Here is a 27984-nt window from a genome sequence, read left to right on the forward strand (position 1 = left end):
GAGTCCTGCTCGCCGAGGCGCGCCTCCTCTCCCCTCCGCGCACACCCGCTCCTCGCGGCGCCCCGTGGTGCTCTGTGGGCAGAGGGAGGCTGTGCCCCGCACAAACATGGCGGCGTGGGCCACGACGGTGGCTGGGAGAGGACACGCCGGCCGCTGGGCGGCCCCGGGAGCGACTGGGCTGGGCCGCGCGCCCTGCTCAAAGATGGCCGGCGGCGGCTTCGGCGTGTCCGGAGGTGAGGGGTGAGGGGTGGCAACGGCGGCGGCCGGGCTCGGGGAAGATGGCAGAGAGCGAGCGGCGAGCAGGTGAGGGGCGGCCGGGGTGGCTTCGAGGCCCTCTGGGCTGGGCGGCCGCGCTCGGGCCTTTGAGGGGTGTCTTCGGGGCCAGGGCGCCGGTCCGGGGCGTGGGCCGCTGGGCCACATGCTGCATAGGGGTCCTTGGGCTGGGGGCGCAGGGCCCCGTGCCGTGAGGGTCTGGCGGCAGCGAGCGACCGGGCCCACGGTGGGGGGAGGCTTTGCTGAGGTTACGATGGGGCCCTGGGGTCCTTGGCCTCTCGGCCGGGTGGAGCGGGCGGCCCCTCGGCCCCGCTGCGGCCTGCCGGGCCCCGGGCTGCCGTGTGGCCAGGCCGGATTCCTCCAGACGGGCCGGGCTGGGCTGCCGCCCCCCGAGGGGTCTGTTCCTCCTGGGGCAGTGGCACCTCTGTGCTGGGGGGCTGGCGGGGGCAGGTCCGCCCCCCGCTGTGCTGTGGGACCCCCTTTCCCGAGCCGGCATGGGCGGCGGTGGCCGGTGGAGAGGCTCTGTCTCGCAGCTGCGTTTGGTTCCCCCTCCCCACGCCCCGGGAGTAAGACCGAACGCGCCTCGTTTGTCCAATTTCTTTTCATCATAAAACCAACCCGTTCTGCTTCTGCCTCCATCCCATCACTGATTTTGGACTTTCGCTTACGTTGTACAACACTGTAACCCCTGTGGCGCTGGCAGTGTTTCCTGCCTTGCCTGTCTGTGGTCTCCCCAAGAGGAAATGCACAAAGCGTGTGTCAGAAGAAGTGATGCTTGAGAAATAAACTCAAAGAGATGAAACAAGTTCTGTCATGAGACAAAGGCTGGGCCAACACCTGGATCCCCCTGGCCCAGGACACTGCCCTGGCCACACCACTGCTCTTTGTGTATCATCCAAATTAACGGACAAGTCAGTGTTTGCCTTTTTACACCACTGCTCTGGAGTTTTTTATTGTTTTCATGTTACAAGCTCTTTTAAAATAAGAGCTCCATCATTACAATGCTAGTCATTGTGAGTTGCCCGCTGTGTTTTCAGGAGGCATGCGTGTCTTTCATGTAAATTCCTTGCATGTTGTTCCTCTCAGCCCTGTGCCTGGAAGTTTTACTGTGGCTTACGTGCAGGAATGAGCCAAACACTGTAACACTCTCGGCAGGTGGTACAACTGCATTTGTTCTGTACATGGGGAACCTGAAAGGCAGAGAAGTTAAATGACTTTCTAAGGCTGTGGCACAAGTCTATAGCAGACTCTGTGTGATTCCTGGGACTTTGGATTCCTTTTCCCCTGATCTGCGTGCTAGACAGTATTGTTCTGCTGCAGAAAAGGCTGCTGATGCTTTGGGTAATATTTTCTATGTAAATGCAGCTTGTAATATTTTTAAGGAGTTGGAGTTTGGTGGTGCATGTTAAGGAGCCAGTGCCTGAACTTGCTGTAGTGTGGAGAGCAGTCGCTGAAATGTTGCCAGGGTGGCTAGTGCTGAACAAACACCTTCAGATTTTCTAGGATTAAAAAGATTAACTGGGTGACTCTTACAGAATTCATAAATTCGCATTAGCACCCAGTTTCTTTAACAGTGGTCTGCTGCACTGCCTCTTGCTATTAAAAGTTGCACTTACAGGAGCATAATGCAAATCACCTCTAACCTCCTGGAGCGTTTCTGGCTCTGCAGTGTCCCATTGCGGGGCTGCCGGTGGAGAGCAGAGCCCTGGAGAGCATGGGGTAAGGGTCACCCTGGCATCAGGGTTGGGGCCTTGGTTCAGATGCTGGGGAGAAGAGCGCCTCTAGTGCCTCAATAACTTGCATTTGCATTAAACATTACTGCCAGGGCTCTGAGAGGGCTTAAAACAAAATTATCTTCATAGCTCCCATCTGGAAGAGGCTGTGTCCCGGCATCCTCCAAGCCCCTGCGCTGCCTGGACCAGAGGCTGCGGCTCTGGACTGCCATCTATTGAATTGCTCCAGCTTTGTCTTCTCAGGAGTTCTGTCTTTTAGAGGAATGCAGGCTCAGGCTTATTAACACTGTACAAACGAGGCACAGTTAGTCAGGAGAGCTCAGTGCTTCAGCATGACAGAAATAATTAAACTAGCTGGATGTTGTCTTTGTCATGTCCTGTACCAGCCTCTCTGGGTGGATGGGAAATGCATCTTCAGTGATGAAAACAAGCGTAATGCTACTTTCCGAAGCTTTACAGTGTCCTTAGGAGTATATTGTCTGGGGATTGGGAGGATATTGTTTGGTGAGGAGGACTTGGTGAGATAATGGCACAAGCTAGGATGGATTTATTTACTTTCTATCTCCTGAGAAATGAACATTGATTTTTAAGAAAGGAAGATAGAGGATTTCTTCTCCGCTCTCTCTATTTTACCTCTTTTTTGCATCTCCCAGGCACCTCTGAGGAGGTGGCTCCTCCCCTCCAGCAGAGCTTCATGATCCCCAAAAAGGAGATAAACATGGTTTCCGACATGGCCAAGTGGAAGCGCTCTCAGGTATGGCTCCGGGGGCAGGGAAGACCGGTAAAGGCTTATTCTGTTTCAGTGGCAGCCAGGTTTGGTCTGGGAACCGCCATGAGGTAAAGCAGGTTTGGGCAAGTAATGGGAAATTAATCGATTTGTGTTTTAAAGCAGAAGAGTCACTGCCTGTTTGTAGGAAAATTACTTGGCAGTGAGATGTGGAGTCTGACAGCCAAATGCTCTGACAAAGGAGTGACCCAGGAGAGAGATTGAAGGAGATGAGAGATGCTTAAAAATGACTGGTGCTCCCTTCCTAGTTACTATTTCATGCTACCTAGCCTGGACATTGTATCAAAACTGAATTTACCCAGCACTGTTTGAACTCAGCTTGAACTCATGCTGCTGGGCCTTCTAATAGCACCAGGTTGGGCTGGTTTCTGGGACCTTCCCAGCTTGTTATACTGGAAAAAGACTCTGGAGCTGAGGCCTTCAATTTCCTGGATAATTTTTGTTTACAGTATATATGGAGGTGGTGGAACAGGCAGGTTCTCCCCTCTCTGCCTTTGAGGGATTGGTGTGTTAGCCCAGACTTGTCCCACCTCCTGGGAGCAAGTTCTTGCTTGATGACTGGTATGTGATATCTTATGAGAAGCTTAAGTTACAGCCAAGTCTCAAGCAAACCTTTGAGTGCAGCTTCCTTTGTTCAGTCTCCTGGGTTTACGGACTTGCTCCTGGTCAGGACTTCTGTGCAAGAGGGGCTCAAGAAGATAGAGGTAGCAGTGTGTTGGTCCAGTGTTTTCAAAAACTCAGAGCTGCGGAGCTGCATTGGATATGATGCTTCAAAAGCAGCAAATCTAAAGAGAAAAGCGGTGGAGAGCCTGAGCTGTCTCCCACTTCTCTATCATGCCTGAGCATGGGAGAAGAGTAGAAGGAGAAAAGGGCACATAACACAGCACAGGTCTAGGAGAAGCAGTGCAGAGCAGGATGTCTAGGCACAACTGAGACTGTGCAGAACTGAGGAGTTTGAATTTGACTTGATAGGAGGTAGGGAGCTGAGGGAATGATTTCGGGGGTAGAGCAAGCATTTTTAGGACTCTCCTCTCTGTAATTTTTACAGCAATGCAGAGTTCTTAGTGCAATTGCCATCTGCCTTCTGCCACTGGGTCTGCCAAAAATAGCAGTAACCTCGCAGCAAGCCCTGCAACCTGAGTGTCTCCAAGAAAGCAGCGCTGTGTGTTGGGAAAGGTCCCCTTAGTGTGCAGGAGTGCTCCCATGCCACAATGTTTGTTCAAACAGACCGTGGGTATTCACTAACGCCCTGCTCTCTTGGGTGTGTTTGCAGGCATATGCAGATTATATGGGCTTCATCCTCACTCTGAATGAAGGTGTCAGGGGAAAGAAGCTGACCTGCGAATACAAAGTTTCAGAGGTAGGAGAAGAGTTTGGATCCCTTTATTTCTCCTTTTCTGCCCATTTTTTCTTTCTTTTTTTTTTCTTTTTTTTTTACTTTTTTGGCTCTACAGTGAATATTTCTGAGGCAAGGAATGAGTTGGCAGCATATCTGGGAACTAGGGAGAATAAGTGCCATTGGGTTATGCTTGGGGATGCAAGTGTCATCCTGCAATCCTCCCCCAAGGGTGCCGAGGCTCTGTGTGTGCTTGCTGGATGGGAAATCAAGCAAGTTACCAGTGGACAGAAGCTGGTGGTGAAAAGGAGAAGGCAGAAAGGACATTTTTTGACCCTGTTTTCACAGTCTGGCTTCAACCAGTGATGTTTTGAAGATGCGGTGTTCCCTCCTGATTGCAGGCAAAAGGCTGAGATGTCTGCACTGTTCCTGTTCTCCCACTGGCCTCTCTGTGGGACCTTGGGCAAGTCGCTTATCTCCCTGTCCCTGGGCTTCCTTGTTGCTCGGAGTGTGTTAACAGTACCTGTCTCCTTGGCCCACGCTGTAGCTGAGCTGTGCAAGGTCTGCTTTGACAGTGTGTAAACCCAAGGGATGTCGTTGACCTGCCTTGCGAAGGGTTGTGCTAAGGGCTATGGGGGGGCTGTGGAGCATGCAGGAGGGCTGGGCTGGGGTGGTAGGTTCAGCCTGTGGCGCAGGATCACCCCTTCCGAGGTATTAAGCAGAAAGGATCTATTTTTCCTTTCGTATTAATGTGACTGTTACCTGGCTCTGTCTGCTGCTGGCTTTAGTGCCTGCTCACCGTGTCAGGGCATGATGGGGTCACTTGAAGCCAGAGGGAAAGGGCAGGCATCCTCACTGGTGTTACTGCCTGGCCGCAGCCATGCTCACGGCTGGCCTGAGGTCTCTCTGTGTTGCTGTGATCTGCAGAGCCTATGCTGGTCACCAGCTTCACTTCCATGTTGCATGCTGGATCCCCTGCCCTTGTTCTGCATTGCACTGAGGAGATTCTTGGGTACATTTTTACTGTTCAAACTTACAGCTATGCAAGAATGCTGGGAATAGTCAAAAAAGATCTAGGCAGAATGGGAAGCAAACTGGACCCTGTGTGTTTATAGCTTCATTCTGATGTGGGAAGGCAGCATATGATGATTTTTAACTTAGACATTTGTTTGAAGCAGGCATCTTAAGTCCAGCCTTCCCTTCTCGGAGCCAGTGTGTGAATGAGAAACTTGCTTGTAGTTCATGGAAGGGGGGGGATCAGGAGTAATGAGTCTCTCCTAACAGGCTTTGTGTCCACCTTTTGTTCCTTCAATTCAGTAGAAACTGCTGTCAAACGTTGCTCTTGCTTTCTGCTGTTTGCATTTCACCTTTGAGTTTTGTTTTTGTCCTGATCTAGCTCATTCCCAACCATTCACAGAGCAGTTCTAGGGAAACAAAGCATTGAAAATGAGCAAAACAAAGAGGAGGATGCAGGGGGGGAACCCTCTTCTGCCAACCTCTTTGAGCTGTCATCTGTCTAGGAAAAGCTGTATCAGGGCTGCATCGGTGTGGCAGATCCCTCTTGGAGTAAATGTTTTCCATCCACAGTCCCAATCCAGGTGACAAACAAGAGACATGATCCCAACTGCTTGGGAGGTGGCAGGGAACATGCCTCATTCCCCTTGTGCTAAGAAGCCTGTGACTTGAGGCACAGGTGAAGCATCCCCAGGGTTTCCTTGTTGATGAGGTTGCCTGTTCACGCAGTTTTGTTTGTAGATCAAACTGCTTATCTGTGCTTTTAAAGGCTCAGCCCCTTGTGGCCTCTGCTTGCATCTCTGCTCTGCTTTCTTCTCTTTTGCTGTACTTGCTGCTGATGTGCTTTTGTGCAGTCCCATCTTCCTCCCTGATCAAATGCTCCGGACGCCTTCCTTTGGCAAATGACCTCCTGGAATCCTTTCTGCTGAATGCATATCCTCTCTGTGACTTACTGGTATTGCCTTGCCATGGTTGGGGGGGGGGGGGGGGGCGGGAAGAGAAAAAATAAGTATGGTCTGCTGTGCTTTGAAAGAGACAGCTTAATGGTTTCCAGAGTAGCGTGTGTCAATACCAAACTGTCTGCTGGAGTGAGAGCTGGATCCTTTGGGGGCTGAGCCCCTTCTGAGACTTGCTGAGCTTGCTCTGTGCTTACTGAAAAATTGCATGGAGCTGTCTGGGGTTTTACTGGTGGCATCTGACAAGCAGTGATAGCTGAGCTGTTGCTTAGGACTCTGGCGTAGACACTATGTCTGGCACAAGGTTGTATGACTGATAGGCGGTGACCCGCCTTTCCCTCCTGGAGGGAGTGCTCCGTGCAGCAACTGCTGGGACTGCAGCCTGGAGCAGTTTTTCAAAGCCGTGACTTTGATCAGAGGAGCAGTGCAGCAAGGAGGAGGTTAATTTTGGCCATTCGAGGAGCAGACCTTCCCTTCAAACAGCCAGCTTCGATGGGGGAAATTGGCTGGCCTTGTGGCTTGCTCTGGCTCCAGAAGGAAAGTGGGGGAAGCAGCAAATGCCCCAATTTTAGCAGCTCCCTGCTCCAACAGAGCCTGAGGAGCCCACGGGAGCAGGCTCAGTCCTTGTGGGCAGCTTTGGCTGCCGCGATGCCTTCTCAGCATTTCCGTCTGCCTGGCCCCTGCTCTTGAGAGATGCTGACAGGTCTCAGCTCTGTGGTTTGCTTTTGGGACCAGTGGCAGACTCAGGGTCAAGGGGATGCAAAATCAGCACAATGAGAAGAGCAAGGAGAGCAGGGGGGAGGCTGCCCTTGCTTTGATCACTGGAAAGGTAAAGCAAAAATAGAGCTTAAAAACCCAGCCAGGCAAAACAAGGCTGCAGCGGTGCTGGTGGTTGTGTTCCTGTAAGCTCTGCTTTTCCCCTCCTCCCCCGCTGGGGTCAGCCCTGGATGTACGGGTTTCCTCTGCTGGACAATGGGAAGCTGCTTCTTTCAGTAACCCCCTCTTCAAAGGGCCTTGGGCCCAAAATGAGCTGCATCTCTTTAATTATTTATTGGCATGGCTGAGCTGGCAGCTGGGTCCTGCTCTCCCGTGTTTGGTGGGGCTGGGCTTTTAAATCCCTTTAAAGCAAGCAAGTGGGGAAGGGGAGGTTCGACTCTGGTGCTCCCCAGGGGAAGGAGCCGGTCCTTGCCAGCCATTTATCCAGGCAGCACCGAGTGCTTGCTGAGAGGAGTTTGAAATACGGTGGCTGCTCGTAATGAGCTGGTGGTGCTGGCAGATAAATCACCAGCACAATTTAATTACTCACTGCAACCCAGTGCTGGGGATGCTGTTGCTTAATTGGAGGGGAATGCAGTAGCCAGGAAGGAGTAGAGCTGAGTCCAAACCTGGCCCAGTGCAGTGGGGAGATGCCAGGGTTCTGCAGCGTTTCGGGCAGCAGGGAGCTGAAGCGGAGGGGGCTGCGCTGCACCGTCTCAGTCTGCGTGTATCTGGGCACTGGCCTGCTAGTGGCTCCAGCCTGCAGCCTCGCCAGGGCATCCAGGGCTTCTGGCCCCGTGTCCCTTGGCACGTGGGTCTTTTGTGTTCCTGGTGTGCTCAGGTCTTGTCCTCTATCCCAGCCTCTACCCTGGCTCAGTGGCCAAATGTCGAGGTCCTGTGGGGTGGGTGGATCCCTCTCCTCCCTGATCCCCCTTCCCACTGGCTGATCCCACCGTGTCCTCGGGATGGCACCTCAGGAGCTGCTGTCTATGGGAGGCTGTGTCTGCCGTGAGACCCTCCTGAGAACTGAGGGCAGGGGGAGTGATCTGCAGCTGGTTCAGTGGCCACACAGCTCTACTATGCTTATCTCTCCACTCGCCCCCTTCAAGCGGCACTTCAAGGGCTAGAAACTTGCTGGGCTTGGCTGTTTCCTTGTCCTCCCGACAGGCAGCGTGAAGAATTGAACCACAGCCCAGGAGACCCGTCGGCTTCACATGGTCGATGCCTCCAGCAAAGTCAAACCAGCTGCTGCTTCTACTGTCCTCTTTGTCCCCTTGAAGGAGGAATCCCCTCTCGAGACAGAGGAGCCTACATTGCCCGGGGCCTGGCCAGCTGCTGTGGCAGCTGACGGCTCTCTGGCTGCTTGGAGTCAGGCAAGGAGAATACTAGAGCCTCTGGCAGGCTTGACCAGTTGTCGGCAGAGCCTCCTAAAACTGTTTGGAGCTGCTTAAATTGCTGCCTGTAGTGTTCCTTCTTGGCGTGTGGGGTGTAGCCGTTGCCTAGCTGTTAGGGCAAAGCAGGGAGGAGGCTGCGTGCATTGGCCAGCCCTGGCAGCTCGAGACATCACGCTGTATCGCCCTTGCTGCTTTTCCCGTGTGGCCCCAGCAGTGCTGCTCCAGTCAGTCATACATCCTGCACAGGCCCCTCACTTTCTCCTTCCAGCACTAGGTGTAAGAAAGAGGGCTCTGTTGTCTTGCTGTTGTCTTCCCATCAGCTTTGTGTTTGTTTTGAGACATTTGTCTGAGAGCCAAGTGCTTCTCATGCTTGCTTTGGTGAGACCACTGGTGGGCAAACCAGGCTGCCTCTTCCCATAGGTAGGCTGTATTTTGCCACATGCACCGGGTATCCCTGGGTTGGAGCTGCCAAGACAGTCTGACTGGCATGAGTTTGAAGCAACAGGAATCATGCTGAGACGGTTGGCTTACAATTAGGCCCTGCTGTGCTGGGTGCTGTACAAACGCTAACAGCATTGCTGCTAATCCTGGCTCTTAAGAGACACTTCAGGACAAAGATTAGAGGTCTTGAGAAGGGCTTCTAAATCACATCATCAGCCACTGGTGAGGTTATGTGGTAAGTGCTGTGCTGTGTCTGGTCGGGGATGCAGGACCCTCGAGGTGCAGAGCCCGAGTTCTCTGTTGGAGATCACTGAATTGTGTAGCACTTGCCTGCTTCTCAGTCCTGTATGGCCTACAGCTGGGAGCTTGCTGTAGCTCTTCTCCCAGTGGTTTTAGAGCATAGTGCTGGTACAGCTCATGAAAGACTGTGTGGGTGACTGCAGAGCCTGCCTCAGGCTGGGCTTTGTACTGCACTGATCTTCTGAGGGGAAGGATGGTTTTCCCAGTCCCTCTGCATTTCAGGGAGGGTTGGCACATGCCGTTTTTGCTTGCTGCCCTTGGGAAGGAGAGTGTGGTCTTCAACGACTCCGGTCTATGGCAGAGATGTTGGAGTTTGAGGGACTGCTTTGTTTTATGTCACTGTGATCCCTCATCTTCTTTGTCTCTGTAGCCCGTTGAGAAGTTGGTGGCTCTTCTGAACACCCTTGACAGATGGATTGATGAAACCCCACCAGTGGATCAGCCTTCTCGCTTTGGGAACAAGGCCTTCAGGACCTGGTACGCCAAACTAGACCAGGTGAGTGTGTCTTCCATGTGTAGTGTTACATGCAGCTACAGAAGGGCAGTATGCCCAGCAAGGATAGCAGAATGGTCCCATCATTGTGTGGCAGCCAAGCAGCCTACAGAGGAACTGCTGAGATAAGCTGTGCAGGATCCACTTCTTGATATGCATCACCCCAATCTGGTGCTGTCTTCTTCTCTTGTGAGACCATATGGTCCGTGTAAGTGCTCTTGGCTGGCTCTCCAAGTCCTGGATGAGCCGTGAGGGTCTTCCAAGCCCAAGGAGCTCCTTTGCTTTGTGACTGCTAGCTGATGGGTGACATAAAAAATCAGAGGGTTTTGAAACTGCTCGACTTCCTTCGGCTCAGAGCTGCCCTGCATTTGCCCTGCACTGAGCTCTGGAAGTGGCACAGGCACAGTCTCAGCAGCAAAGAGCTTACAGGTGGTCTGCTGCTCCGTTAATGCTTTTCTCCTGGAGATGACTCGGTGGGTAACTGGGTTGATGTATTTGGATGGTGAAGCTTTCTTTTTTCGTGTAGGTTGTGTGTGGCCTGGATAAGTGTCAGGACAAGCTCTCCCTGAACTGTTCCATCTCTGGAGATGATTTCTTTAACAGGAGAATTTGCTCCTCTGTTATGCTGGCTCTGGCTGTTGTAGCAGTGCACCATTGCAGCTCCTGCTCTGCCACAGTGTTTGAGCAGAGGATGACTGGTTCCTGGGGACTGTCTAGATCTGGACTCACTCAAGGGAATCTTTTGTGTCTTTAAGGAAGCAGAAAAGTTAGTGACAACAGTGATTCCCAAGCATTTGGCTGATGCTGCACCAGAAGTGGCAGTCTACCTGAAGGAATCCGTGGGGAACTCCACTCGCATTGACTATGGCACAGGTACCCTGGGCGTGCATGCTGGCAGAGGGTGGACTCCCTGGGGTAGTGACCCTTCAGAGCCTGGTGCTGCCTTTATTTAAATACGTTATTACCACTATTTTTAGTGCCAGCTTGAAACAAGCACCTTCCCTCTAGGGCCTCCTCACCCCTGTGGCCGGTGTGAGCTATGACAGAGAGCTGGGACCGGAGCAGGGCTGTGCTAGAGCCATGACACCCTTTTCATGTCTCATCCAAGGAAATGTGGACCAAGCTGTGCGAGGTGTCCTGGGATAAGCTGTAGGAGCTGCTTTACCACATGCAGCAGTCCTGTGCCTGCTGATCTGCAACGGGCAGTTTAGAGGGATAAGATATAATTGCTTGAACTGAAACTAGGGTGGGGAAAAAAGTTTGTGTTCAGTGGGAGGTGTCTTGAGGTCTGGTGCTCCCTGGAAGTGACATCCCTGCTTACAGAGACTGAAATCCGAAGGTAGAAGCATTTTCCACCTAAGGAGAGACTGAATTGCAGGTTGAAGTAACTGTGCTGGCTTCAGTTAAACCTGATGCCGGAGCTGCCTGCGTGCCCTGCTGCTCTGTGTGGAGGACAGCTGTGTCCTTGCCAAAAGGCAGGAGAGCGGGACGCTGGGGGTGCGAGGAAGCACAGCTCTGACCTGGGCAGGGGGAGGAAGAGGAGGACGTGGGTGGAAGGAGCGCAGTGCTTGTCCGGATTGCTGCGGCTCACCGGCACCAGGGGGAGGTGTTGTCTTTGCAAAGGGACCTGCCGGCTGGGGTGGTCAGCTCAGGGAAGGAAATTCACCCTTCCTCCCCCGCTGCGTGTCCCAGGCCCGAGAGAGGCCCATGTCCTAGCTCACAGTGGCTAGACTAGAGATGCATTTTGTTCCCACACTCCCACAGTGGGAGCTGCACCTCAGAGTGGAGCCGCTGATCTTGTACTCTCCCTTGTTCTGTGGTCCTTTCCGCTAAAAGACGTTTCTGGCTTTGCTGATTGTTTCTGTTCCTTGCGGTTAGCCGGAGGACCAAGGTGCAGAGGCTCAGCCTGAGATCCCAATACCTTCTAGGATGGACTGTTCCCAGCAGCAGCACAGGATCTACATCCTTCCAACATGGAGATATTTGTGAGGCGGGAGGAAATCTGTTCAGTTTTAGATGTGAGGTTCTCTCGCATCCCCTGAGCAGATGACCCTGCAATGCTCCACTTCCCCTTCTGTGCCAAGCTCTGGGGAAAGGCCCTGCCTTGCTCCCAGCATGCCCAGTGTTGGGACTGTTTTTCCTCAAGAACTTCTTACTTTCTCAAAGCTAATAATCACCTTATGAATGTCTAGAAGGTATGCTTTGGGTAGGTGCTGCATGGGGATAAAATACTGCCAGCTCATGGTATTAATAGGGACAATATGGTTGGGTCTCTTGAGACGGGTGTGTGACTGCTGTGATTTCTTAAGAGCCATTGTGGTGCCCACAGAAGGGTTGTCCTGGGGACCAGAGACACCAGTGTCACGACTGTTTATGTCTTTTAACTTTAGGGCATGAAGCTGCGTTTGCAGCCTTTCTCTGCTGCCTCTGCAAAATTGGTGTGCTCAGAGTGGATGACCAGATGGCCATCGTCTTTAAAGTATTTAACAGGTGAGGTAACGGAAGGAGAAGGGCTGGAAGCACTGGGCAGTTTGGGGGCAGGTCCCCTTCCAGCCGTTTGAGAGGTTACTGCCTGTTCTCTACACCAGACTCCTGTAATCTGGACTGATTGTGTCCCCTTTCTTCCACTCATCTGCACCCATCTGGGAGAAAGAAATTGTACGAAAAGCCTCCTCCTGGGGTGTGAGCTGGGCAAATCAAGGGCCTTCTACAAAGACCTGTACATAATTAGAGAACATGAGTGCTGAAGGGATTGCTGGCCTAGGGAGAAAGGGCAGAATGGGAAAACTGAAGACAAACCTAGACAAAATTAGGAGGCAGATGTACTTTTTAATGGACCATGCAGTGACCCGTTACAACTGTTTCCAAAAGAGGTGATAGCACCTTGTCTGTTAGAGGCTGAGTGTCTTTCTGGGAAGTTACTTCAGCTGAGCACAAGTTGTTGAGCTCTGCAGAGGTATGTGGGTGAAGCTCTGTGTTTTGTGATAGACAGGAATATCTGATCAGAGGATCTAACATCTCTTCAGGCATTTAAAAAAAAAATAAATATGAAACTGGCACTCCTCCACTGCTCCTCTAGATGTGTTTCCAGCACAGAAGGTGGAGTTGGTAGCAACGAAACTGGTGGAATGGGTATTGGAGTCCAGAGATCTAATCCCAGCTGTATCACTGTTTGGTGGCATGGAAACAATTTCCTTCAATAGCACTTCCAGCTTTAATTTTCCACCTGAAAAGTGAAAGTGGCAGTTACCATAAGGTGGAAAGCTTTCTGAGCTCTTTTGGAAATGGTTGAAGGAGAGTGAAGTGTCAATGTTCTCAAATAGCAGTGGGAGCGAGGAAAGATCTGCACCAACACAAGACACTGCAGATAAAATAAATCCCTGCCACTTGATTTCCTCGTGAATTTCTTGGTGTAAAAAAGCCCCCCAAAACAACAAACAAACAGAAACAAACCAACCAATTTTAAAAGGTGCTGGTGTTTGCTGTTGTACGTACCAATCGGGCTGCTTCTGGGGCAAAGGAGCTGAATACGTATTCATGTACTGCGCTGTATGTAGTGGTCCTGCTCACAAGCGATAAAGTTGTGTCATCCAGACGGATTGTTCTTGTCCTCATGTGAGTCAACGAGGACAGAAGAAGGCTTTGTCTTAACCCTTCCTTCCCTCTTTGGTCTCAGGTACCTAGAAGTGATGCGAAAACTTCAGAAGACCTACAGGATGGAACCTGCTGGCAGCCAGGGCGTGTGGGGCTTGGATGACTTCCAATTTCTACCTTTCATATGGGGCAGTTCCCAGCTGATAGGTACTAATAAAAACCTTCTCCTGTCCCAGCCTGCCCCCTGTCCCGTCTTTCGTGGTTGCAAAGATGATGGGGCTTGGGATTGACTTTCAAATTCAAATATGTCAAATTTATGTATAATACAGCAGAAGTGTTTGCTTGGGGCTTGGGTTATTTCTTTTCTCCTCAGCTTTTCAAATAAAGCTAGTTGCTTAGATTGGGAGATGGAAGGCTGCCTTGTACAGTACATCTGTCTTTATTGCAATGACTACAAGCTTTTTAAAAGGAGAGTCTTGGTTTTGGTGCTAAAAAACACATTTTCTGCCCTGGGGAGTTTACCAGGTGCTCTCACTGCTGAGGCACTGGAGTGGGAAATGTGATGGAAGGGAGCAGCTCTATGATTCTAAAGAACTCTGGGAGGATTATGTTTCTTCTGGAAGAGGGACAGGACAAAACCTGATTGAACTTGGTCTCGGAAAGGGGGTGCCATACAGGTTACTTCCTATTGTCTCTTACTCTTCTTAGACCATCCAAATCTGGAGCCTCGACACTTTGTTGATGAGAAGGTGGTAAACGAAAACCATAAGGACTTCATGTTTCTGGAGTGCATCCTCTTCATTACAGAGGTGAGGACTGGAAGGTTTGTTCCACAGGGAAGTTCTCTTGACGTTAGACACTTTGCTCTGGCTGTGGTTTTCTCTTCCTCCTTTGCTTGCTTGTTTGCTCTCAAGCAACTGTGCAGCTGAACTATTGTTGCGTGTCTGAGGTGCTCTCCTTGAATGAGTTGAGAGGGATGCTGAGAGGAAAGTGTAATTAAGTTAGATGGGCTCTGGATTGTAGTTGAAGGAAGCTGTAACAAGAACAAACAAATAACCTTGGATCAGTCAGTGGGAACCTGCATGGAGAAAACTGGTGCCTGCAAGTATGCTAGGAAGATGAAGTAGAAGCTACAAAATGACTGGGCTTGCCAAGATAACCTCCCTTCCCTCCAGCCGTCAAGTGCTGCCTGGCAGGCCCTGGGTCTCCCCTTGCATAGGAGAGGCTCCCAAACCTCCGTGAGGCTTGGTCTTCTCCAGATCCTACCAAAAGAGTTGCCCATTAAATGCACGTTATTTGCAAACAACCTGGAGCAGAGATGGTGCCAAGGTTCACGTGGCTGGCAATGCTTTCAGGACCATGTTTCTGCTCAAGCACTGTAGGACCCCGGGGTCAGGGGCTTGGCTTGTTGCAGACCATGGGCAGCGTTTCTCAGTGAGGGAGCTCACAGCTTTCTGCCCACGGCTGCAGTGGATGGTCTAGCCATGTTTCTACTGTCCCCCTTGCTGCATGGTCTGAGCAGGGAGAGCAAGAAGTACACGCTCTGCTGTGGTGAGGGATTTCTTGTGTCTGACAAGAGTTGATGGGATTAATTTTGAAGGACAGAGTGCAGTTCTTCCCCTTTGTTCTGTTCGCTCTCCCCCCCGCCTCTCTAATTTAGTGATTAGATGAGGAGAGAGGTTACAGAGTATGAACTTAGCCTTTCATTTAGGAAATTTTCTTAGAAGCCTTTGGCCCAAACCCCGGGAGGTGCTGTGTCAAGTCCTGCTGAATCTAGTATAGTTTGTTGGTAGTTGGCACCTCACAGGGTTTAACCCATAATGCGGAGATGAATCATGCCACGGGTAGTAAAGAGGTGCTGGTAGGAAAGATCAAGGTGAGGACAGGGAAGCAGGAGCCAAGATGCTCTAAGATTTATTTTAATTTGGGCCTCTGTAATATCCAGACAGTGCGCTAACCTGTTAAAAACAGAAAAATATACATCTCTTGGCATGCATGTAGAAAATTCTGCAGAGCACAAATGATGTGTAAGGTTTAAAATACACAGCGCCATACTGCTTCTTCAGGTCACTCTGCTTTTGCCTGCAGAAAGTTAGTTTTTTAGTAGGCTTTTAAAATAAATGAGTTTGCTTCTTTTTGTGCACATTTTTTGAGAATTATGGAATTCCCTGTTCCTGCCGAGTTCCTCAGTGCCACCTGCTGGCAAGGAGTCCTCTTGTGAGCCGCTAAGGGGGGATGGCAACAACCTGGATTATCAACTGCATGGTATTTTCAATTCATCTTCGTGCAGGCACTGTTTTCTTTTTGTAAAGATTTTGCTTTTAAAATTTGTTTTTTCTCTCCCAAATGCCTGGGAAGGCAGTAACTGCCGCTAGGGGGGGCTGGGACAGCCTCCAGTGCCTTCCAAATGCTTTCTCTCCAAAATCAACAACAAAACAAAATAGCAGGGGAAGATAGAAGGGATTAAAGACTTTAGTAAATGAACGATGTTGGTTTTTTTCTGAGCTTTTCAGCTGGAAACAGCTCTCCTTTCAAGGTGTTAAACACATAGCAAATACCACAACAGTTCCCATAGTGGGTCTGGTACGTCTTACTGACATGAGAGCAGGTTTTGTTTCAGCAAGCTACAACCAAGGGAGGTTGGTCTCTTTCAACTGAGAGAATATTCTCTTGAGCAGACATTTTTCTTAGCCCCTGGGTGACGTTTCAGGGATATGAACGTACACTGTTGTAGTGTTTGCCACGAATATATTTAAAGCTCAGTCTCAAAGTAGCAGCGAGATGATGTCCAGGCTGAGCCCACCGAGGCATCCTCTGTACGGCAGCACCACCCTGTGCGGTGCACAGGCGCGGCAGCCAGCCTCGCGTGAGCTGGCCTGCTGTTGGGAACTCTGCGGGGTGGTTTTGGACCCCAGCGCATGGTTCTTGAATAGGGTGAGGTTTACAGAGCCAGCTGGGGCTCAGGCCACCCTCCCTGCTCTCACCGCACCCACTAGAGCGTGCTGCGGGGTGCGTGTGGTGCCTGTAGGTGTGAGGGTAGGGGGCTCTGGGGGCATCTTTGATGCCTGCCACGTTGGGGGCTGCAGATGGCAGCAATGGCTGCCTGTGTTTGTGCAGAAGAGGGGTGCCAGATACGCCCCAGCTGTTGCAGTGCATCAGTGCGATCGCCCAGATGCTTGTCCAAGGGCCCAGGGCAGGCAGCAGGAATTTCAGCTTCAATCTGGCTTCTAAATTTGGATGTTGGGGAAGGGAGGGCTCCGGTTTCTGCTGGAAGGGAAGGAGCTGACAGGAAAGCACGGCCTCAGCCGTCCCCCTCCCCCCCGGCACTGACAGAGGAACCATTTACAAAAGGCCGATTCTCTTGGGAACAGAGAGGCAGGAACGCCGGGTCTGTGAGTAATTTCCTGCTCAATATGGCTGCTCTGACTCACTCCATTCCCCTGGGGTCACTGCGGGACTGCAGCACGCTCACCGCCTCTTGCTCTCCCCCCCAGCTCTCCTTCTTTGCCGTTTGTGGCTGGAAGGAGGTGGGGTTTTTTTGTTGTTCCCCCTTCATCCCCCTTGTTTTTCCCTCCCCAGTTTGAAACCGTGGCCAAGCTGTCCCTTGCCGGGCGCTGTGGGTGAGGAGGGCCGCGGTGGCGGCCGCGCAGGGCGCTCGCACAGCCCCAGGCACGAGTGTGGGGACAGCCAGCCATGCTCGCCTCCCGGCGCTCGCCCCAGCTTGGGCAGTGGGCGATGCACAGTGCGGTGCTGGCAGCTGGTGCAAGCTGTGCCCCTGCAAAGGGTGGTGATGCTGGAGGAAGGTTTGGTGTCAAAACGCACACAGCCAGACCTCCCGTACGGGGAGGGGCGGTGCGTTGGGCAAACCACCTGGTGCTGAGCTCCCTGGCAGCCTTTAACTTGGGTGCTCGTTGGTGCCAAATCCTTGCGCTTAATAACGCACCGACTCTGTTGAGTAGCGTTGTGCTTTGTGTATCTGTGCGTTTCATCTTGTATCCACAAGGAAAGCGTGCATGGTGGAGGGGAGTGGGAACGGCAGAGCAGCTCATCCGTCATCCCCCAGCTTGTGAGATGTGCCGAGGGGAAGTGGGGATGTGCCTGTGCTCTCCCGGCAGCGGGCAGAGCTACAGACCTACTTCCCCCGGTGCTCCAGCCCTGAGGTTGGCAGGCTTGAAACAACGGTGTCCTCCAAGCAGTGGGGTTTTTCAGGTTCCCCAGCACCCCCCCTTCCCTTCTCTTTCTTTCTCTGCTGCAGGCTGGTGCCACGCAGGCCTTGCGGAAGGGCAGCATCGATTTCCCAAAGCAGATTTATCAGCCTTGCTTGCTTTTACAATGAGCAGAGAGGTGGTTTTGGAGGTTCTTTTCCCACCCTCGCTCCAGGCCTGTGCGCGCATGGAGGGAAGGGGTTAGTTGTTTGAGCCCTGAGTCAAGAATGAGAGTCCAAGAGATTCCTCTCTCCCCACGCTCCTTTTTAGCGTGAGCTTCGGCCTTGTGGTTTCTGATGTCATGGGAACTTCGCTCAGTCAGAGTGGCTGCATTGTATTTCTTTTTCTCCCTGAGGGTCTGGTTTTATTCATGGAGGAGAAGGAGAGGCAACTACCCAGGGAATCTACATGCAACTGTCCCTGACTGCAGCTTCCCCCCCCCAGCCCCGTCTCCCTCCTCCAAACCCCCTCATCCTGGGAGGAGAAACACTGGAGTATTAAAAAAAAAAATTTTAAACCTCAACCAACCAAACAAAAAAACCCCAACAAATTTAAAGCATCTGCTGCAAGCTAGTGACTTGCAGCTCTGGAGCCGGTTTGGAGAGTGGGACTGGCCTGTGTCCCCTCTGCTCCTGCCTTCCCCCAGAGCCCTCCTCTGCTGGAGGCAGGTGTCCAGCGGGCTGCGGACACCCGAGCTGCTGCCAGCCTGCACTGCCCTCTGTATTCAGGGAAGGCAGTGGCGGTTGTTGCTGCTGCTTGTTGTTGATCTGAATGGGGAATGAGTCATTTTCTTGGAAAGCCCGGCAGTGCTGCACTGGGAGGTTTCTGGGTAGAATAGGAACAGTGTTGAGCCAAGCTCTACTGGGGGGGAGAACAGGACTTACGTGGGGCCTTTTTAATGCAGTCATTAAAAGGGCGGTGTGCAGAGGGAGGTCTGATTAGGAAAGTGTGGCAGGAAAAGGCTTCATTTTATCGGGGAAGGGGGTGAACTGGATTGCCACGGCTTCATGTGATGTGGCCGCAGCAGGAGGGAGTGTGGAGGGAGGGAGGGAAGGCGCAGTGAAGTGGCTGGTGCGTGGGTCACAGGGCTTGGTGGGAATGTTTGCTCGGGGAGAGCGTGAGTGTGAGTCACTGCTGGTGCACGAGCTTCCTGGCTGGCCCAGCTCCCTCAGCCCTGCTCTTGGGTCTCTTTCAGATGAAGACAGGCCCCTTTGCTGAGCACTCCAACCAGCTCTGGAACATCAGTGCCGTGCCCTCCTGGTCCAAGGTCAACCAGGGCCTCATCCGCATGTACAAGGCAGAGGTGAGTGTTGTGGGCAGGGGGAGGCTGCTGGCCGCACGCCTCCTCCCTTCCACTTCACTGTGGGTCAGCTCTTCTGCCGCCCCTTGGCGCAGGGGCCCTGCCGCAGCCGGTTGCTGCCCTGGGCTGAATGTGGCTTGGGAGCCCCCGGCAGTTCAGGTGCTGCTGGCTGGGAGGAGGCTCCTGCCTGCCCAGTGTTTGCCCCAAAACCAATCCCGAAATGGCCATTCCTTGCAGACGTGACTTTTGCCATTTCTTGTCTTCCCATAGTGCAAGTTTCAGGTCCCCAAATTAGGACTGATGTCTTGACCCACTTATCCTTCTGCTCCCTGCACTGCTATTTTGCCAGCTGGAGGAGACTTAATTTAAATTATCATCCCCGGTTTCAAGAGCCCCAGAGCAGCTGAACGCTTCCTACCAACCTCCCCGCACTACACGTCCTATCTGTGCGGTCCGCGTGCCGGACCGGTGAGGCCACTGCTACCTCCCAGCCTGGCAGCCCTGCGCCTGCCGGGGCTCTGCTGGCACAGCCCCAGTGGGCTCTCCTGGCCAGCCCTGACCCGGGGAACCGGGCAGTTTTGGCTCTCCCTTATCTCGCCTTCCTGCTCAAGCTAAGCCTGAGCTTGAGGAAGCACGGCAGGAACTGCCGCATCTGGGCCTCTGGAGGGAACGGCCAACAGGCAGCATCTCTTGCTGGGACGGATGGGACCGTGCTGGCTCTGCAGGGAGGCACTGGCTGTGCTGAAGACACTGGAGGGGCAGGGGTGGCACAACCCCCTGCTGCACCCGAGGAGACTGGTGGTGCTTGAAGGAGTTAATCCAGTACCCTGTGGTCTCTGCCGAAGTCAGCCTGCTCCCGTGGCTGGGCTGTGGGGCAGAGGCTGTGTGGGCAGCTCTGCTCGGGCCCAGCGCACAAAGGGGTTAACTGTGCCGAGCTCGGCGCTCCCTCCCCCAGCCCTTCCTCTGCGCTGCACATCCTGTGTTTAGGTTCCAAGCCACATACCTCTCTAATCTGCGAGGTGTCACTCCCAGGCCTGCTGGCTCCTTCCGCCCCAGCTCAGCTTTCCTCCCAGCCTCCAAAGAGGAGAAGCGGGGCTGGGGGTCGACCCCCTCCGCTGGCTGCTCCTCAGAGGGATGCCCTGGGCTGCCCCTCCGGGACTGCCCCTGCTCACAGCTCCATCGCGGGGGCTGGAGATGCTGCCGGCTGGGAAGCCCTGAGCTAGAGACTGGTGGAGAGCTGGGGAATCTGAAGGAGAAGACCCCAACCTTGGGAGTGCTGCTAAAGTGAAACATGGGTCCCTGAAAACCTAGAGCCTGAGCTGCTGCCTCAACAGCCCTGCCTCGGGCCTTCCTTTCCTCTGGACCCGTTTCTTCACACGCTGTCTGGATACTTCCCTGGCATCCCATGTGTCTCACGCTGTTTGGATGCTCCTGCTTCCTGCCCCATGTGCCCAGTGCCATGTGGTTGCTCCCACCTCATGCACCACATACATGGCTGGAGTATCTTGATGGTTGGACCTGATGATCTTAAAGGTCTTTTCTAACCCAAACGATTCTATGATGGATTCTGTGACATGCCCACAGTGCAATGTGCATGTCCCCTGATGTCTTGGGGCTACCATGTGCTGGCAGATCTACCTGGCCTGCTGGGACAGCACAGCTCAGGGGTCCTCTAGTGACAGGGAGATTCTTTGGCTCTTCTAGGTGCACCCACGAGACAGTCTTTTCTGGAGGCCTTGGGTCTGTTTTGAATAGCAGATGACATTTTGTATGGAAATGCTGGATCTAGTGCTGGTGGATTTCTAGAAGGATCTAGAGATGTGGCTGTGTCAAGGGGAGTATGCAAAAACTGCCAGGAGAGGTGATGATGACGCAAATTTAGGCTAAGGTGTAGAAAACAATGAACCAACCAAAGCGCTTTAAATTTAGGATTTTTTTTCCTCTGAGAACATTTGTAGATCTTAAAGGACCGTTTCTAAGCACATGATCCTCGTGCAGCACTGTCCTGATACTCATGGTACCTATGTTCACCTGGGTGGGCAGAGGAGAGGGAGAACTGCCGAGACGTCCTTACAAATTCTTTTTATCTGCTCTGGGGGGTCTCCCACCCCACTGCTGGCTCGGCTGGTTCCTGCCTGGCTTGGGAGATGAGAGGAGCATGGACATGGCACTGTAGCTGGGCTTAGCTTTCAGTTACGGTGTGGCTATGCAGCTTTACCAACATTTGCAACTAGACGATCTCTTTGACTAATTTTCAGGGAATTATACAATGTTGAGGATCGCTGAGGCTTCACCCTTTGAAGACTGAATCCTTCTGGGTCTTTCAGGCTAGGCACCCACAAGTCACTGCTGAAGATCTTGTCTGTTTGCTGCTGGCTCCTGGAGCAAGTTTCTGCTTGATGTACCCAGCTGTGTAGCCTTCACCATTGCAGTCTTTCTCCAATCAGCCGCTGCCAATGTTGGCAAAAGATAAGTGAGCCAACAGTCCTGACATGGGTCTTCGTCCAGCTGAAGGCAGGCAGCTTCAGTAGCAGAGCTCAGAGACTGGGAGGAGGTTTAGGATTGTGGTGTTGCTTTTAGTCTGACTGGCTAAGGTGAGAGCAAGGTATCCTTTTATCTTTTTTTTTTTTTTTTTTTCCCTCCCTTCTCCCTGCCCCTTGGATCACCCGTTGCAATTAGATCAGGTGAAATCAGACACTCAGATGGAGGCTCCAGCTCTTAACATGTCTGGGGTGGCTGAGAAGTGCTTGGTGACGGGTGGCACTGACTGTGACGGGGGTTTGAGTGGGAGTGGAGGTAGCAGCAGGGCAAAAGGGTCACTTGTTAGAGGCAGACCAGGAGAAAGCAGATGCTCGCTCACAACCTGCTCTCACTTGGTAGGAGCGGTGTAGTCCCCAGACCTGGTTAATTTAAAAAGCACTCTGGGTGCTTTATTTCTACTCTGCCCCCTCTATGAGATGACTTTAAACAGCTGACAGAAGACTCGGGTGCATCCACGTGGCTGGGAGCTCTAGCTGATCCAGGCACGCCAGGGTGCTTGCTGCAGGGTCTGTGGATGGGGCAGTAGACTGAAGACAAGGTGTCTTCAGCTCTGTGTGTTTATGAAATCTCAAATGTATCTATAATATGAATATAATGAGTGAATATGTGTTTGCTTGGAAATGCAGGGGCTTTTCTTATTCTCTCCATCAAAGGCGAGTGAGGAAGTTGACAGCATAGAGTGTGGTTAAAGCAGCAGCCTTGATGTTTTTCCCCGAGCCTGCTTTTGAGTCTCCTGACCTTTCCTACTCTGCAGTCCATTGGGAAATACTTTGCATTGTAACTAATCTAGTCCCAGTTCCATCTTTAAAGGTTGGACTTGATGCATGAATCTACTTCCCAGCTGAGTCCCAAGCAGACCTTCAGCATGACCAAAATGGTGACAAGAAGAAAATAAGCCTGTCCTCTCCATTGGGCTGGGGTTGGCTACATCAGTTACACCTGCAAGTGATGCAAGGAGGGTCCTATCTCTTGGCACCTCTAATAATCGGGTACATTTGTGCTAGTCCTGCTGGATACAGGAGGAAAAGTTTCTTGGCTTGTCTCTTCTTGGGCTGGTGGTGTGTGAAGTGGAATAGTTATCCGTTCTTCCTGCGGTGGTAAAGTCTCTTCATCTGGAGCCCAAACCAATCTGGTCTTCCATGGGACTTCTTGGAGCTAGCTGGGCTGACATTTCTAGCTGTCAACATCTCTGGTATTCATTTCTCTCTGTTCTTCCCTCATGTCACTGTTATCCAGTGCTGCTTCCTCTGAGGGTTTGTCTAAGTGGTTGTGCGAGGAGATGGCAGCAGCTCTGAGCATTAGGAAGCTTTGAAGGTGATGTGCCCTTATTTCTCCTTGGTGCCTTGCCATGGTGGCTTACGGTTTTCTGCATGGCTGTACTTTCACCACCTCCAAACTTGTTTTGGCTCCACTGTGCTTGCAAGCAGTTCAGTTCTGCTGGAACCAGTTGTCTGACCTCTGGCTCCGAAGGGATTACCATAGGCCTGGGCTTCTGAGCACAAATGCTCCCGCTTGCCCGTGACGACAGCACGAGGGCAGGCTGCCTGCCTCTGCCACGCGGCGAAGAGCTGCCTGCAGCGCAGCGCCTCCTCCCCATCCCAGAGCTGGGGTCTCCCCGGCTGCAGCAGGTTCGGCTCGGCCCCGCGGCGGGCACGTACTCCTTCCTGTGGGAAGGAGAGCTGTAACTACGACATGGCTCTTGCCTCCCCTTTGGTAGGAGTGAACTGTACTTGGAGGAAGTGCCTGGAGGGATGAGTCACGCCTCTTGTCCTGGGAGGCTGCGGGCTGCAGGAACTGGTGTGGCCTTGACACCCTCCTTCCTGCTGAGGGGTCTGCAGCATGTGGGGAGCTGGGCCCCTGCCTAGTGCAGCATCCCATCCACCCTGGCCTGGAGCAGGTGCTGGCTGTGCCAAGGAGCTGGTGGGGTCCTGTTAGTTGGTAACTGCTGTACTTGGGTTGTATGTGCTTCATATCTCCTCTAGAATAAGATTCCCATCAGCAGATGCATGCCTTATCGGGGTACAGGAGACTCTCCTCCCAAGGCACAGGCCTGGGTTTCTTTTCTCTTCGTGTCATGCTGTCTAGGGAGGGAAGAGCTTGCCCCTCTGCCTGCAGCAAGGTGGTGGCCACCATCTCACCAGCTGTGCCCTCGAGCACGCTGGCAGGTGAGTCCCCATGGCAGCGCACGGGGTGGCCTGTGGCCCCTGTTTAGCACAGCTACTCACAGCTAACACGGTGGCGTCCGTGTACTTCTGAGGTTTGTGTGTCTGGAGGAGAGTCAGCTCTGTGCCCCCTGTGAGCTTAGGGCGGTGTGAATCTGCAGTGACTCAAAAAACCAGAGCTCTGAGTGGCTCTGCCGGGTGAGTGCTGGCAAACTTTGGCGTGGTTATTGGCCACAGTCACTGACCTTGCTGCCCTGGCCGGGCGGTGAGCGGGGGGGCTGCACTCACAGCCCTGAGCTAAACTGCCTTGCAGTGGGTGTATATGACTGATCTGTGATCCACACTCCCTCTGTCATTACTCTGCAAGGGGGGGGGGGTGGATTTCAGGGGTGAGGGACTGTCGGGGAATAGAACCATGTCTTAAACTATGGCGGCAAAATGAGTGACACTTGTCTATTGAAGACCTGAGAATCTGGAATGCAGCCTGGGCAGCGCCTTGTGGGTGCAGGGTGATGCCTCAAACCCGGAGTGTGGGCACTGTCCTGGGGCCGGAGAGTCTCTTCCCGAGGGGTGTCTGCAGTTCTCAAAGTGTTTGTAGGGTGAAGCTCTTCAAAGAGGTCAGCTTGAGCGAGGAGAGGTGGTGAGAGAAAGATGCTGACATAACCATGCCTCTTCTGCTTGTGCTCCAGGCCTGAATTTCAGTAAGCAAAAGGCTCTGGCTGAAGGGGAGGGTGTGGGGTTAGGAAGTGTCACTGACCCAAGGAGCCTGACAGGAATGTGGGGGGGACACGGGACTGATCCCTCTGTCTGCGCTGAGCAGTGGCCCCAGGCTCACTGCCTCCTGACCCCAGAGGCAGGACGTAGCTCTGCATGCGGAAGGTGGAAATGTCTCCTGAACTCACCCTTCTTTGTCTCTCCTCCTGCAGTGCCTGGAGAAGTTTCCTGTGATCCAGCACTTTAAATTCGGCAGCCTGCTCCCCATCCAGCCTGTGACGTCCTAAGGAGGCTGCGGGAGGAGTCGAGGCAGCAGAGGCACAGTGCGGCACTCTTCCTCCTCCCCGCACCCCCTCCTCGTCACCTCGCCCATTACACACAGCCCATTCATTCCTGCCTATCCTCATCGGCAACCACAGATCCAAAGCACTCGCTGGCCTTGCACGGGAGACAGGACCTGGAGCAGCTCCTCCTGCACGTCCTCAGCATGGGGATGTCTCGCCAGCAACCAAGCAGGGGCTGCGCTTCTCCGCTGTGCTGCGTCCACGGGCAGCGTGACTGCTGTGTACGGCTCTGGGCATGTGAATGGGGTTTGAGTAGGGGCTGCCCTGCAGCAGAGGCCCTCTGTTTCCCTCCCAGGGAGGAAGGGGGTGTGGAGGGGAGGAAGGCATGTGTGTATGTGTTGGGCAGTGGTAACCGCAATTTCCCTTTTGAATTTCATTGACGTTTCCTGTTGCTGTTTGGTTGGGAAACCACTGCGAGGGGTGAGGTGTGAGTCTGCACGTGTCTGTAGGCAGCCACCTCTGCTTGCATGGGATGTCTGAAATGGGTAAAGGAATTTGCAGGGAACGTCTGTGGGTCGCTGGAAGCCCAGGGTGCCATCTCTCCCTTTTTCTGGGTAAGAAAAGCCCCCTTCCTCCATCTCTTCTCCAAGGTTCCCCGGGCCTTCCTTTCCCACCACCACCTCTTCTCTTGGGTGAAGCTGGGAACCCCCACGGCTGCAAGGGTCTGAGCTGGCTCTGGAGCTGGAGACAAGGCCCCTGGAGGGACCTGGCTCTGTGGGAACAGCTATACAAAGACACTGCTCAAGCAGCGCCTGTTCAGGCTCCCTCTTAACGGGCACAAAACCTCACATGTTGACACACATTCATCTCTGGGTCCAACCTGCCCGCTGCACTCCCCATTTCCTTCTCCGTGCTTTGCTGCCCCGGGGCTGGGCTGGCCTCAGTGGCACAAGGTGACCGTGGTTGCTACTGCTTGGTCATAAATTGTAGTGAAGCCCCATAGCAGAGGGATTTCTCCATGAAGCAGCATGTTCCCCGGCTCTTTTAGGGAGGCACCCCTAGAGCAAAGGCAGCATGAGAGGGCAAGCATGCGGCTTTACATGCTTTTATATACTTGTACTGGAAACAAAAAGCATAAATACCCGGGACAGCAGGTTATGCCTGGAGAAAGTTCTTTCCCTTTGCCGTTCCCTGCTGGTGTTGCTGTGCTGGGTGTGGGTAAGAGGGACCATACTTGCAGCACCACCAGCAGCAGCATCTTGAAGGCAGGTGAATGAGTGGGGATGTGGTGGGGGTCATACCAGCAGCATCACTAGCAGGGCAGAAGCAGCTGGTGCTGGGCTTGGGATGAGCTGTCGCATCCACAGGTCTTGACCAAGGTGGTCTGCAGCTTTGCAGCTGAAGAGGGAATGTTTCTTCTTGAGGTTCCCAGGCCAGATGTGGGGGGGACAGGGCTCTGGTCTTGTGTTTGCTGGGGGTTGGGGGCAGTAGGGGTCCTTTCTCTAGCACCCCACAGGCCACGGAGGGGGTGGTGGGACTGCCCCAGCCGAGCTGCTCGGCTTCTGCTGCTGCACTGCTTTACAGTTGGGGAGGGGGAAAAAAAGACCACTTGTGAATTTGTGGGGGGTTTCCCCACAGTTTTCTTTTTGCCAGACTTACGTGCTCCCTCTTGTAAAGGTTCTCACGGGAGGGAGAGCAAAAAAAGAGTCTAAATTAAGAGGCAGTGAAACACAGGTGTCCGTGGAGCTAAAGCAGAACTTTTTAGCACTGCTACTGTCCTGCCTGCTCCTGGCTCACCCCTGGGCAGGAGGTGGGGGGCAAGGGTTTTCTGACCTATCTGAAACAACTCTATAAACTTGCATTTTAAATGAAAATGGAAGACTGAGGTTAAGTCTTGTTTTACTTCTAAATGGGACTTGTGTTTTGTCTTGGCTTTCCGAACGGATCCACTGGTGGAGCAGTGCTGGAGATGTGCGTGCTTGCTGGGACTTGATGAATCCATCTCCAGTGGAGCAGTTGAGCAGCCAGTGCCTGGAGCGGAGACCCCAGGCGTTTCTACCCGTGTTGCTCCATGGTTTTTGGCGAGTGTCACCATGCTTTCAGTGGTTGTGCAGCATCTGTGCATCATTAGCTGGCAATGGCTAAGGTTTCCAGAAGCTGCCCAAGGGTTGGGAACGCATCTCTCTTGGTCATCTTATGGAAATGGGGCTTCAGTGCAAAAGGATGGGTGGAAATGCTGACATCCATGCATGGGATGGACACGAAGAATGTGAAATACAGCACCAAAACAGGGTGGGGAGGTGCTTCCTTCCCCTGCAGCTGCTGCTCCCTGGGGTTGGTGTCCCTGGGCTTGGACCTGCTGAGAAGGTGGGAGGAGGCTCGCTCACGTAGAGCTCTGTGTGTTTCTTGCTTGCCTGAGTCCACATCTGGCCTGCTAGGGATCTCTGGACTTCGAGCAGCTAATTTTTGTTTGAGTCTTACCAGCCCATTTGGGTCATGCCCCATCACGTGGCAGTCGTCTCCTTGCCTCCCTCTGACTCCCGCCGATGCCTGTCACTGGTTCTGGGGGCTCTGCCCCTCTCCTGGTGGGTCCGCACACGCAGCAGCACCCAGGGCTGCTCCATGTCCGAAGCAGCACTCCCCCGTCTGCTCCCGCATTGGTGGTTTTAATTCAAGTCTCCGTGTTTTGCACTGGTGACTGTGTTGGTCTCTCCCGGACTGGGGTTTGCTCCCGCTGATGGCTGGAGCCTTTGGCACAGGGGAGAGGCTTTGTGGAGGCACTTGCTGTTGTCGGTGGTTGATCTCTTGCTTGTACCAAAACTGACCGGTTATTTAACTGCATGAAGCAAGTATATCCCGTCTTGTCTTTGTATCCCTCCTAGGCGTCTCTCTGTTGTATAGTGTGGGGGGTTTATTTATTTATTTGTTTATCTTTCCTGCTATGTCCACCCCTCTCTCTCCCAGCTTGGATTTGGCAGGTAGGTGATGTGTGAAGCCTGTTCCCAGGCCAGCAGATACCTCCTGAAGATCACAGACTCTCATAACCAAAGGACATTTGAGCCTTGTTTCTGAGGCGGGGTGAGAACTGCAACCTTTTTCTTCAGGTGTTTTTTCTGTCCTGCCGTAGGGGCTGACTCAGGACTTCCAGCATCAGTTTAGCTCAGCAGCTTTGTTGGATTTATATAGAAAATTATACCTGGACCTTCTCATGAGTGGTTGGAGCTAACGTAGATGTGCTTAGCAAACGCTAGTTTTCTTGTCACTGGGTTGTATCTCCTCTGTCAACGCAGGCCAACTGTGTGAGTGCATGTTGCTAAAAGTGGCAGCAGCGTGGAGGGATGGATGGTGAGCAGAAATGTCATCTTGGATCACAGATGTTTTCTTTGAAGGCACTTGAATTCATCTTGAACATGTCCCTTGGTGAACATGACGCACGGTAAAGGGGAAGCAGACGTACTGTGGGTTTCTCACCATCTTCCCGCCCAGCCCACTGACCAAGCCAGTTTTTTAAAATTCACTTTTTGGTACTGGATCCTTCAGGGTTGCAATATGTAGACTGGTTCGTGTTGGTGTTGCCTTTACACAGGGCACGTTCTGCAAATTGCCATCAACTTTCCCTGATCTCTTTCTTTGCTGCCCTCCTTTGTAAATGATTGTTCGTGGCAGCAGTAATAAATGAAGTAAGAGTTAAGAGAAGCAGC

At 52.9% G+C, this 27984-nt stretch overlaps 1 protein-coding gene across 2 annotated transcripts; it reads left to right on the forward strand.

Moving 5' to 3' along the window:
* The first annotated feature begins 124 nt into the window (after positions 1-124).
* Positions 125-27979, forward strand: PTPA (protein phosphatase 2 phosphatase activator). 2 transcript variants are annotated; one of them, XM_080402676.1, is made up of 10 exons: positions 125-303; positions 2660-2760; positions 4067-4153; positions 9361-9486; positions 10239-10356; positions 11874-11973; positions 13160-13284; positions 13786-13886; positions 18478-18585; positions 24212-27979. In XM_080402676.1, exons 1-10 carry the CDS (start codon positions 279-281, stop codon positions 24284-24286), a joined length of 966 nt encoding a protein of 321 aa, XP_080258802.1. In that variant the 5' UTR covers positions 125-278; the 3' UTR covers positions 24287-27979. The 2 variants fall into 2 exon arrangements, with proteins under 2 accessions (XP_080258802.1, XP_080258801.1); XM_080402675.1 differs by lacking the exon at positions 18478-18585 and having other exon boundaries at positions 147-303.
* Positions 27980-27984: the final 5 nt, after the last annotated feature.

Source organism: Falco punctatus (genome assembly GCF_963210335.1).
Source record: "Falco punctatus genome assembly, chromosome: 9".
Lineage (NCBI taxonomy): Eukaryota > Metazoa > Chordata > Aves > Falconiformes > Falconidae > Falco > Falco punctatus.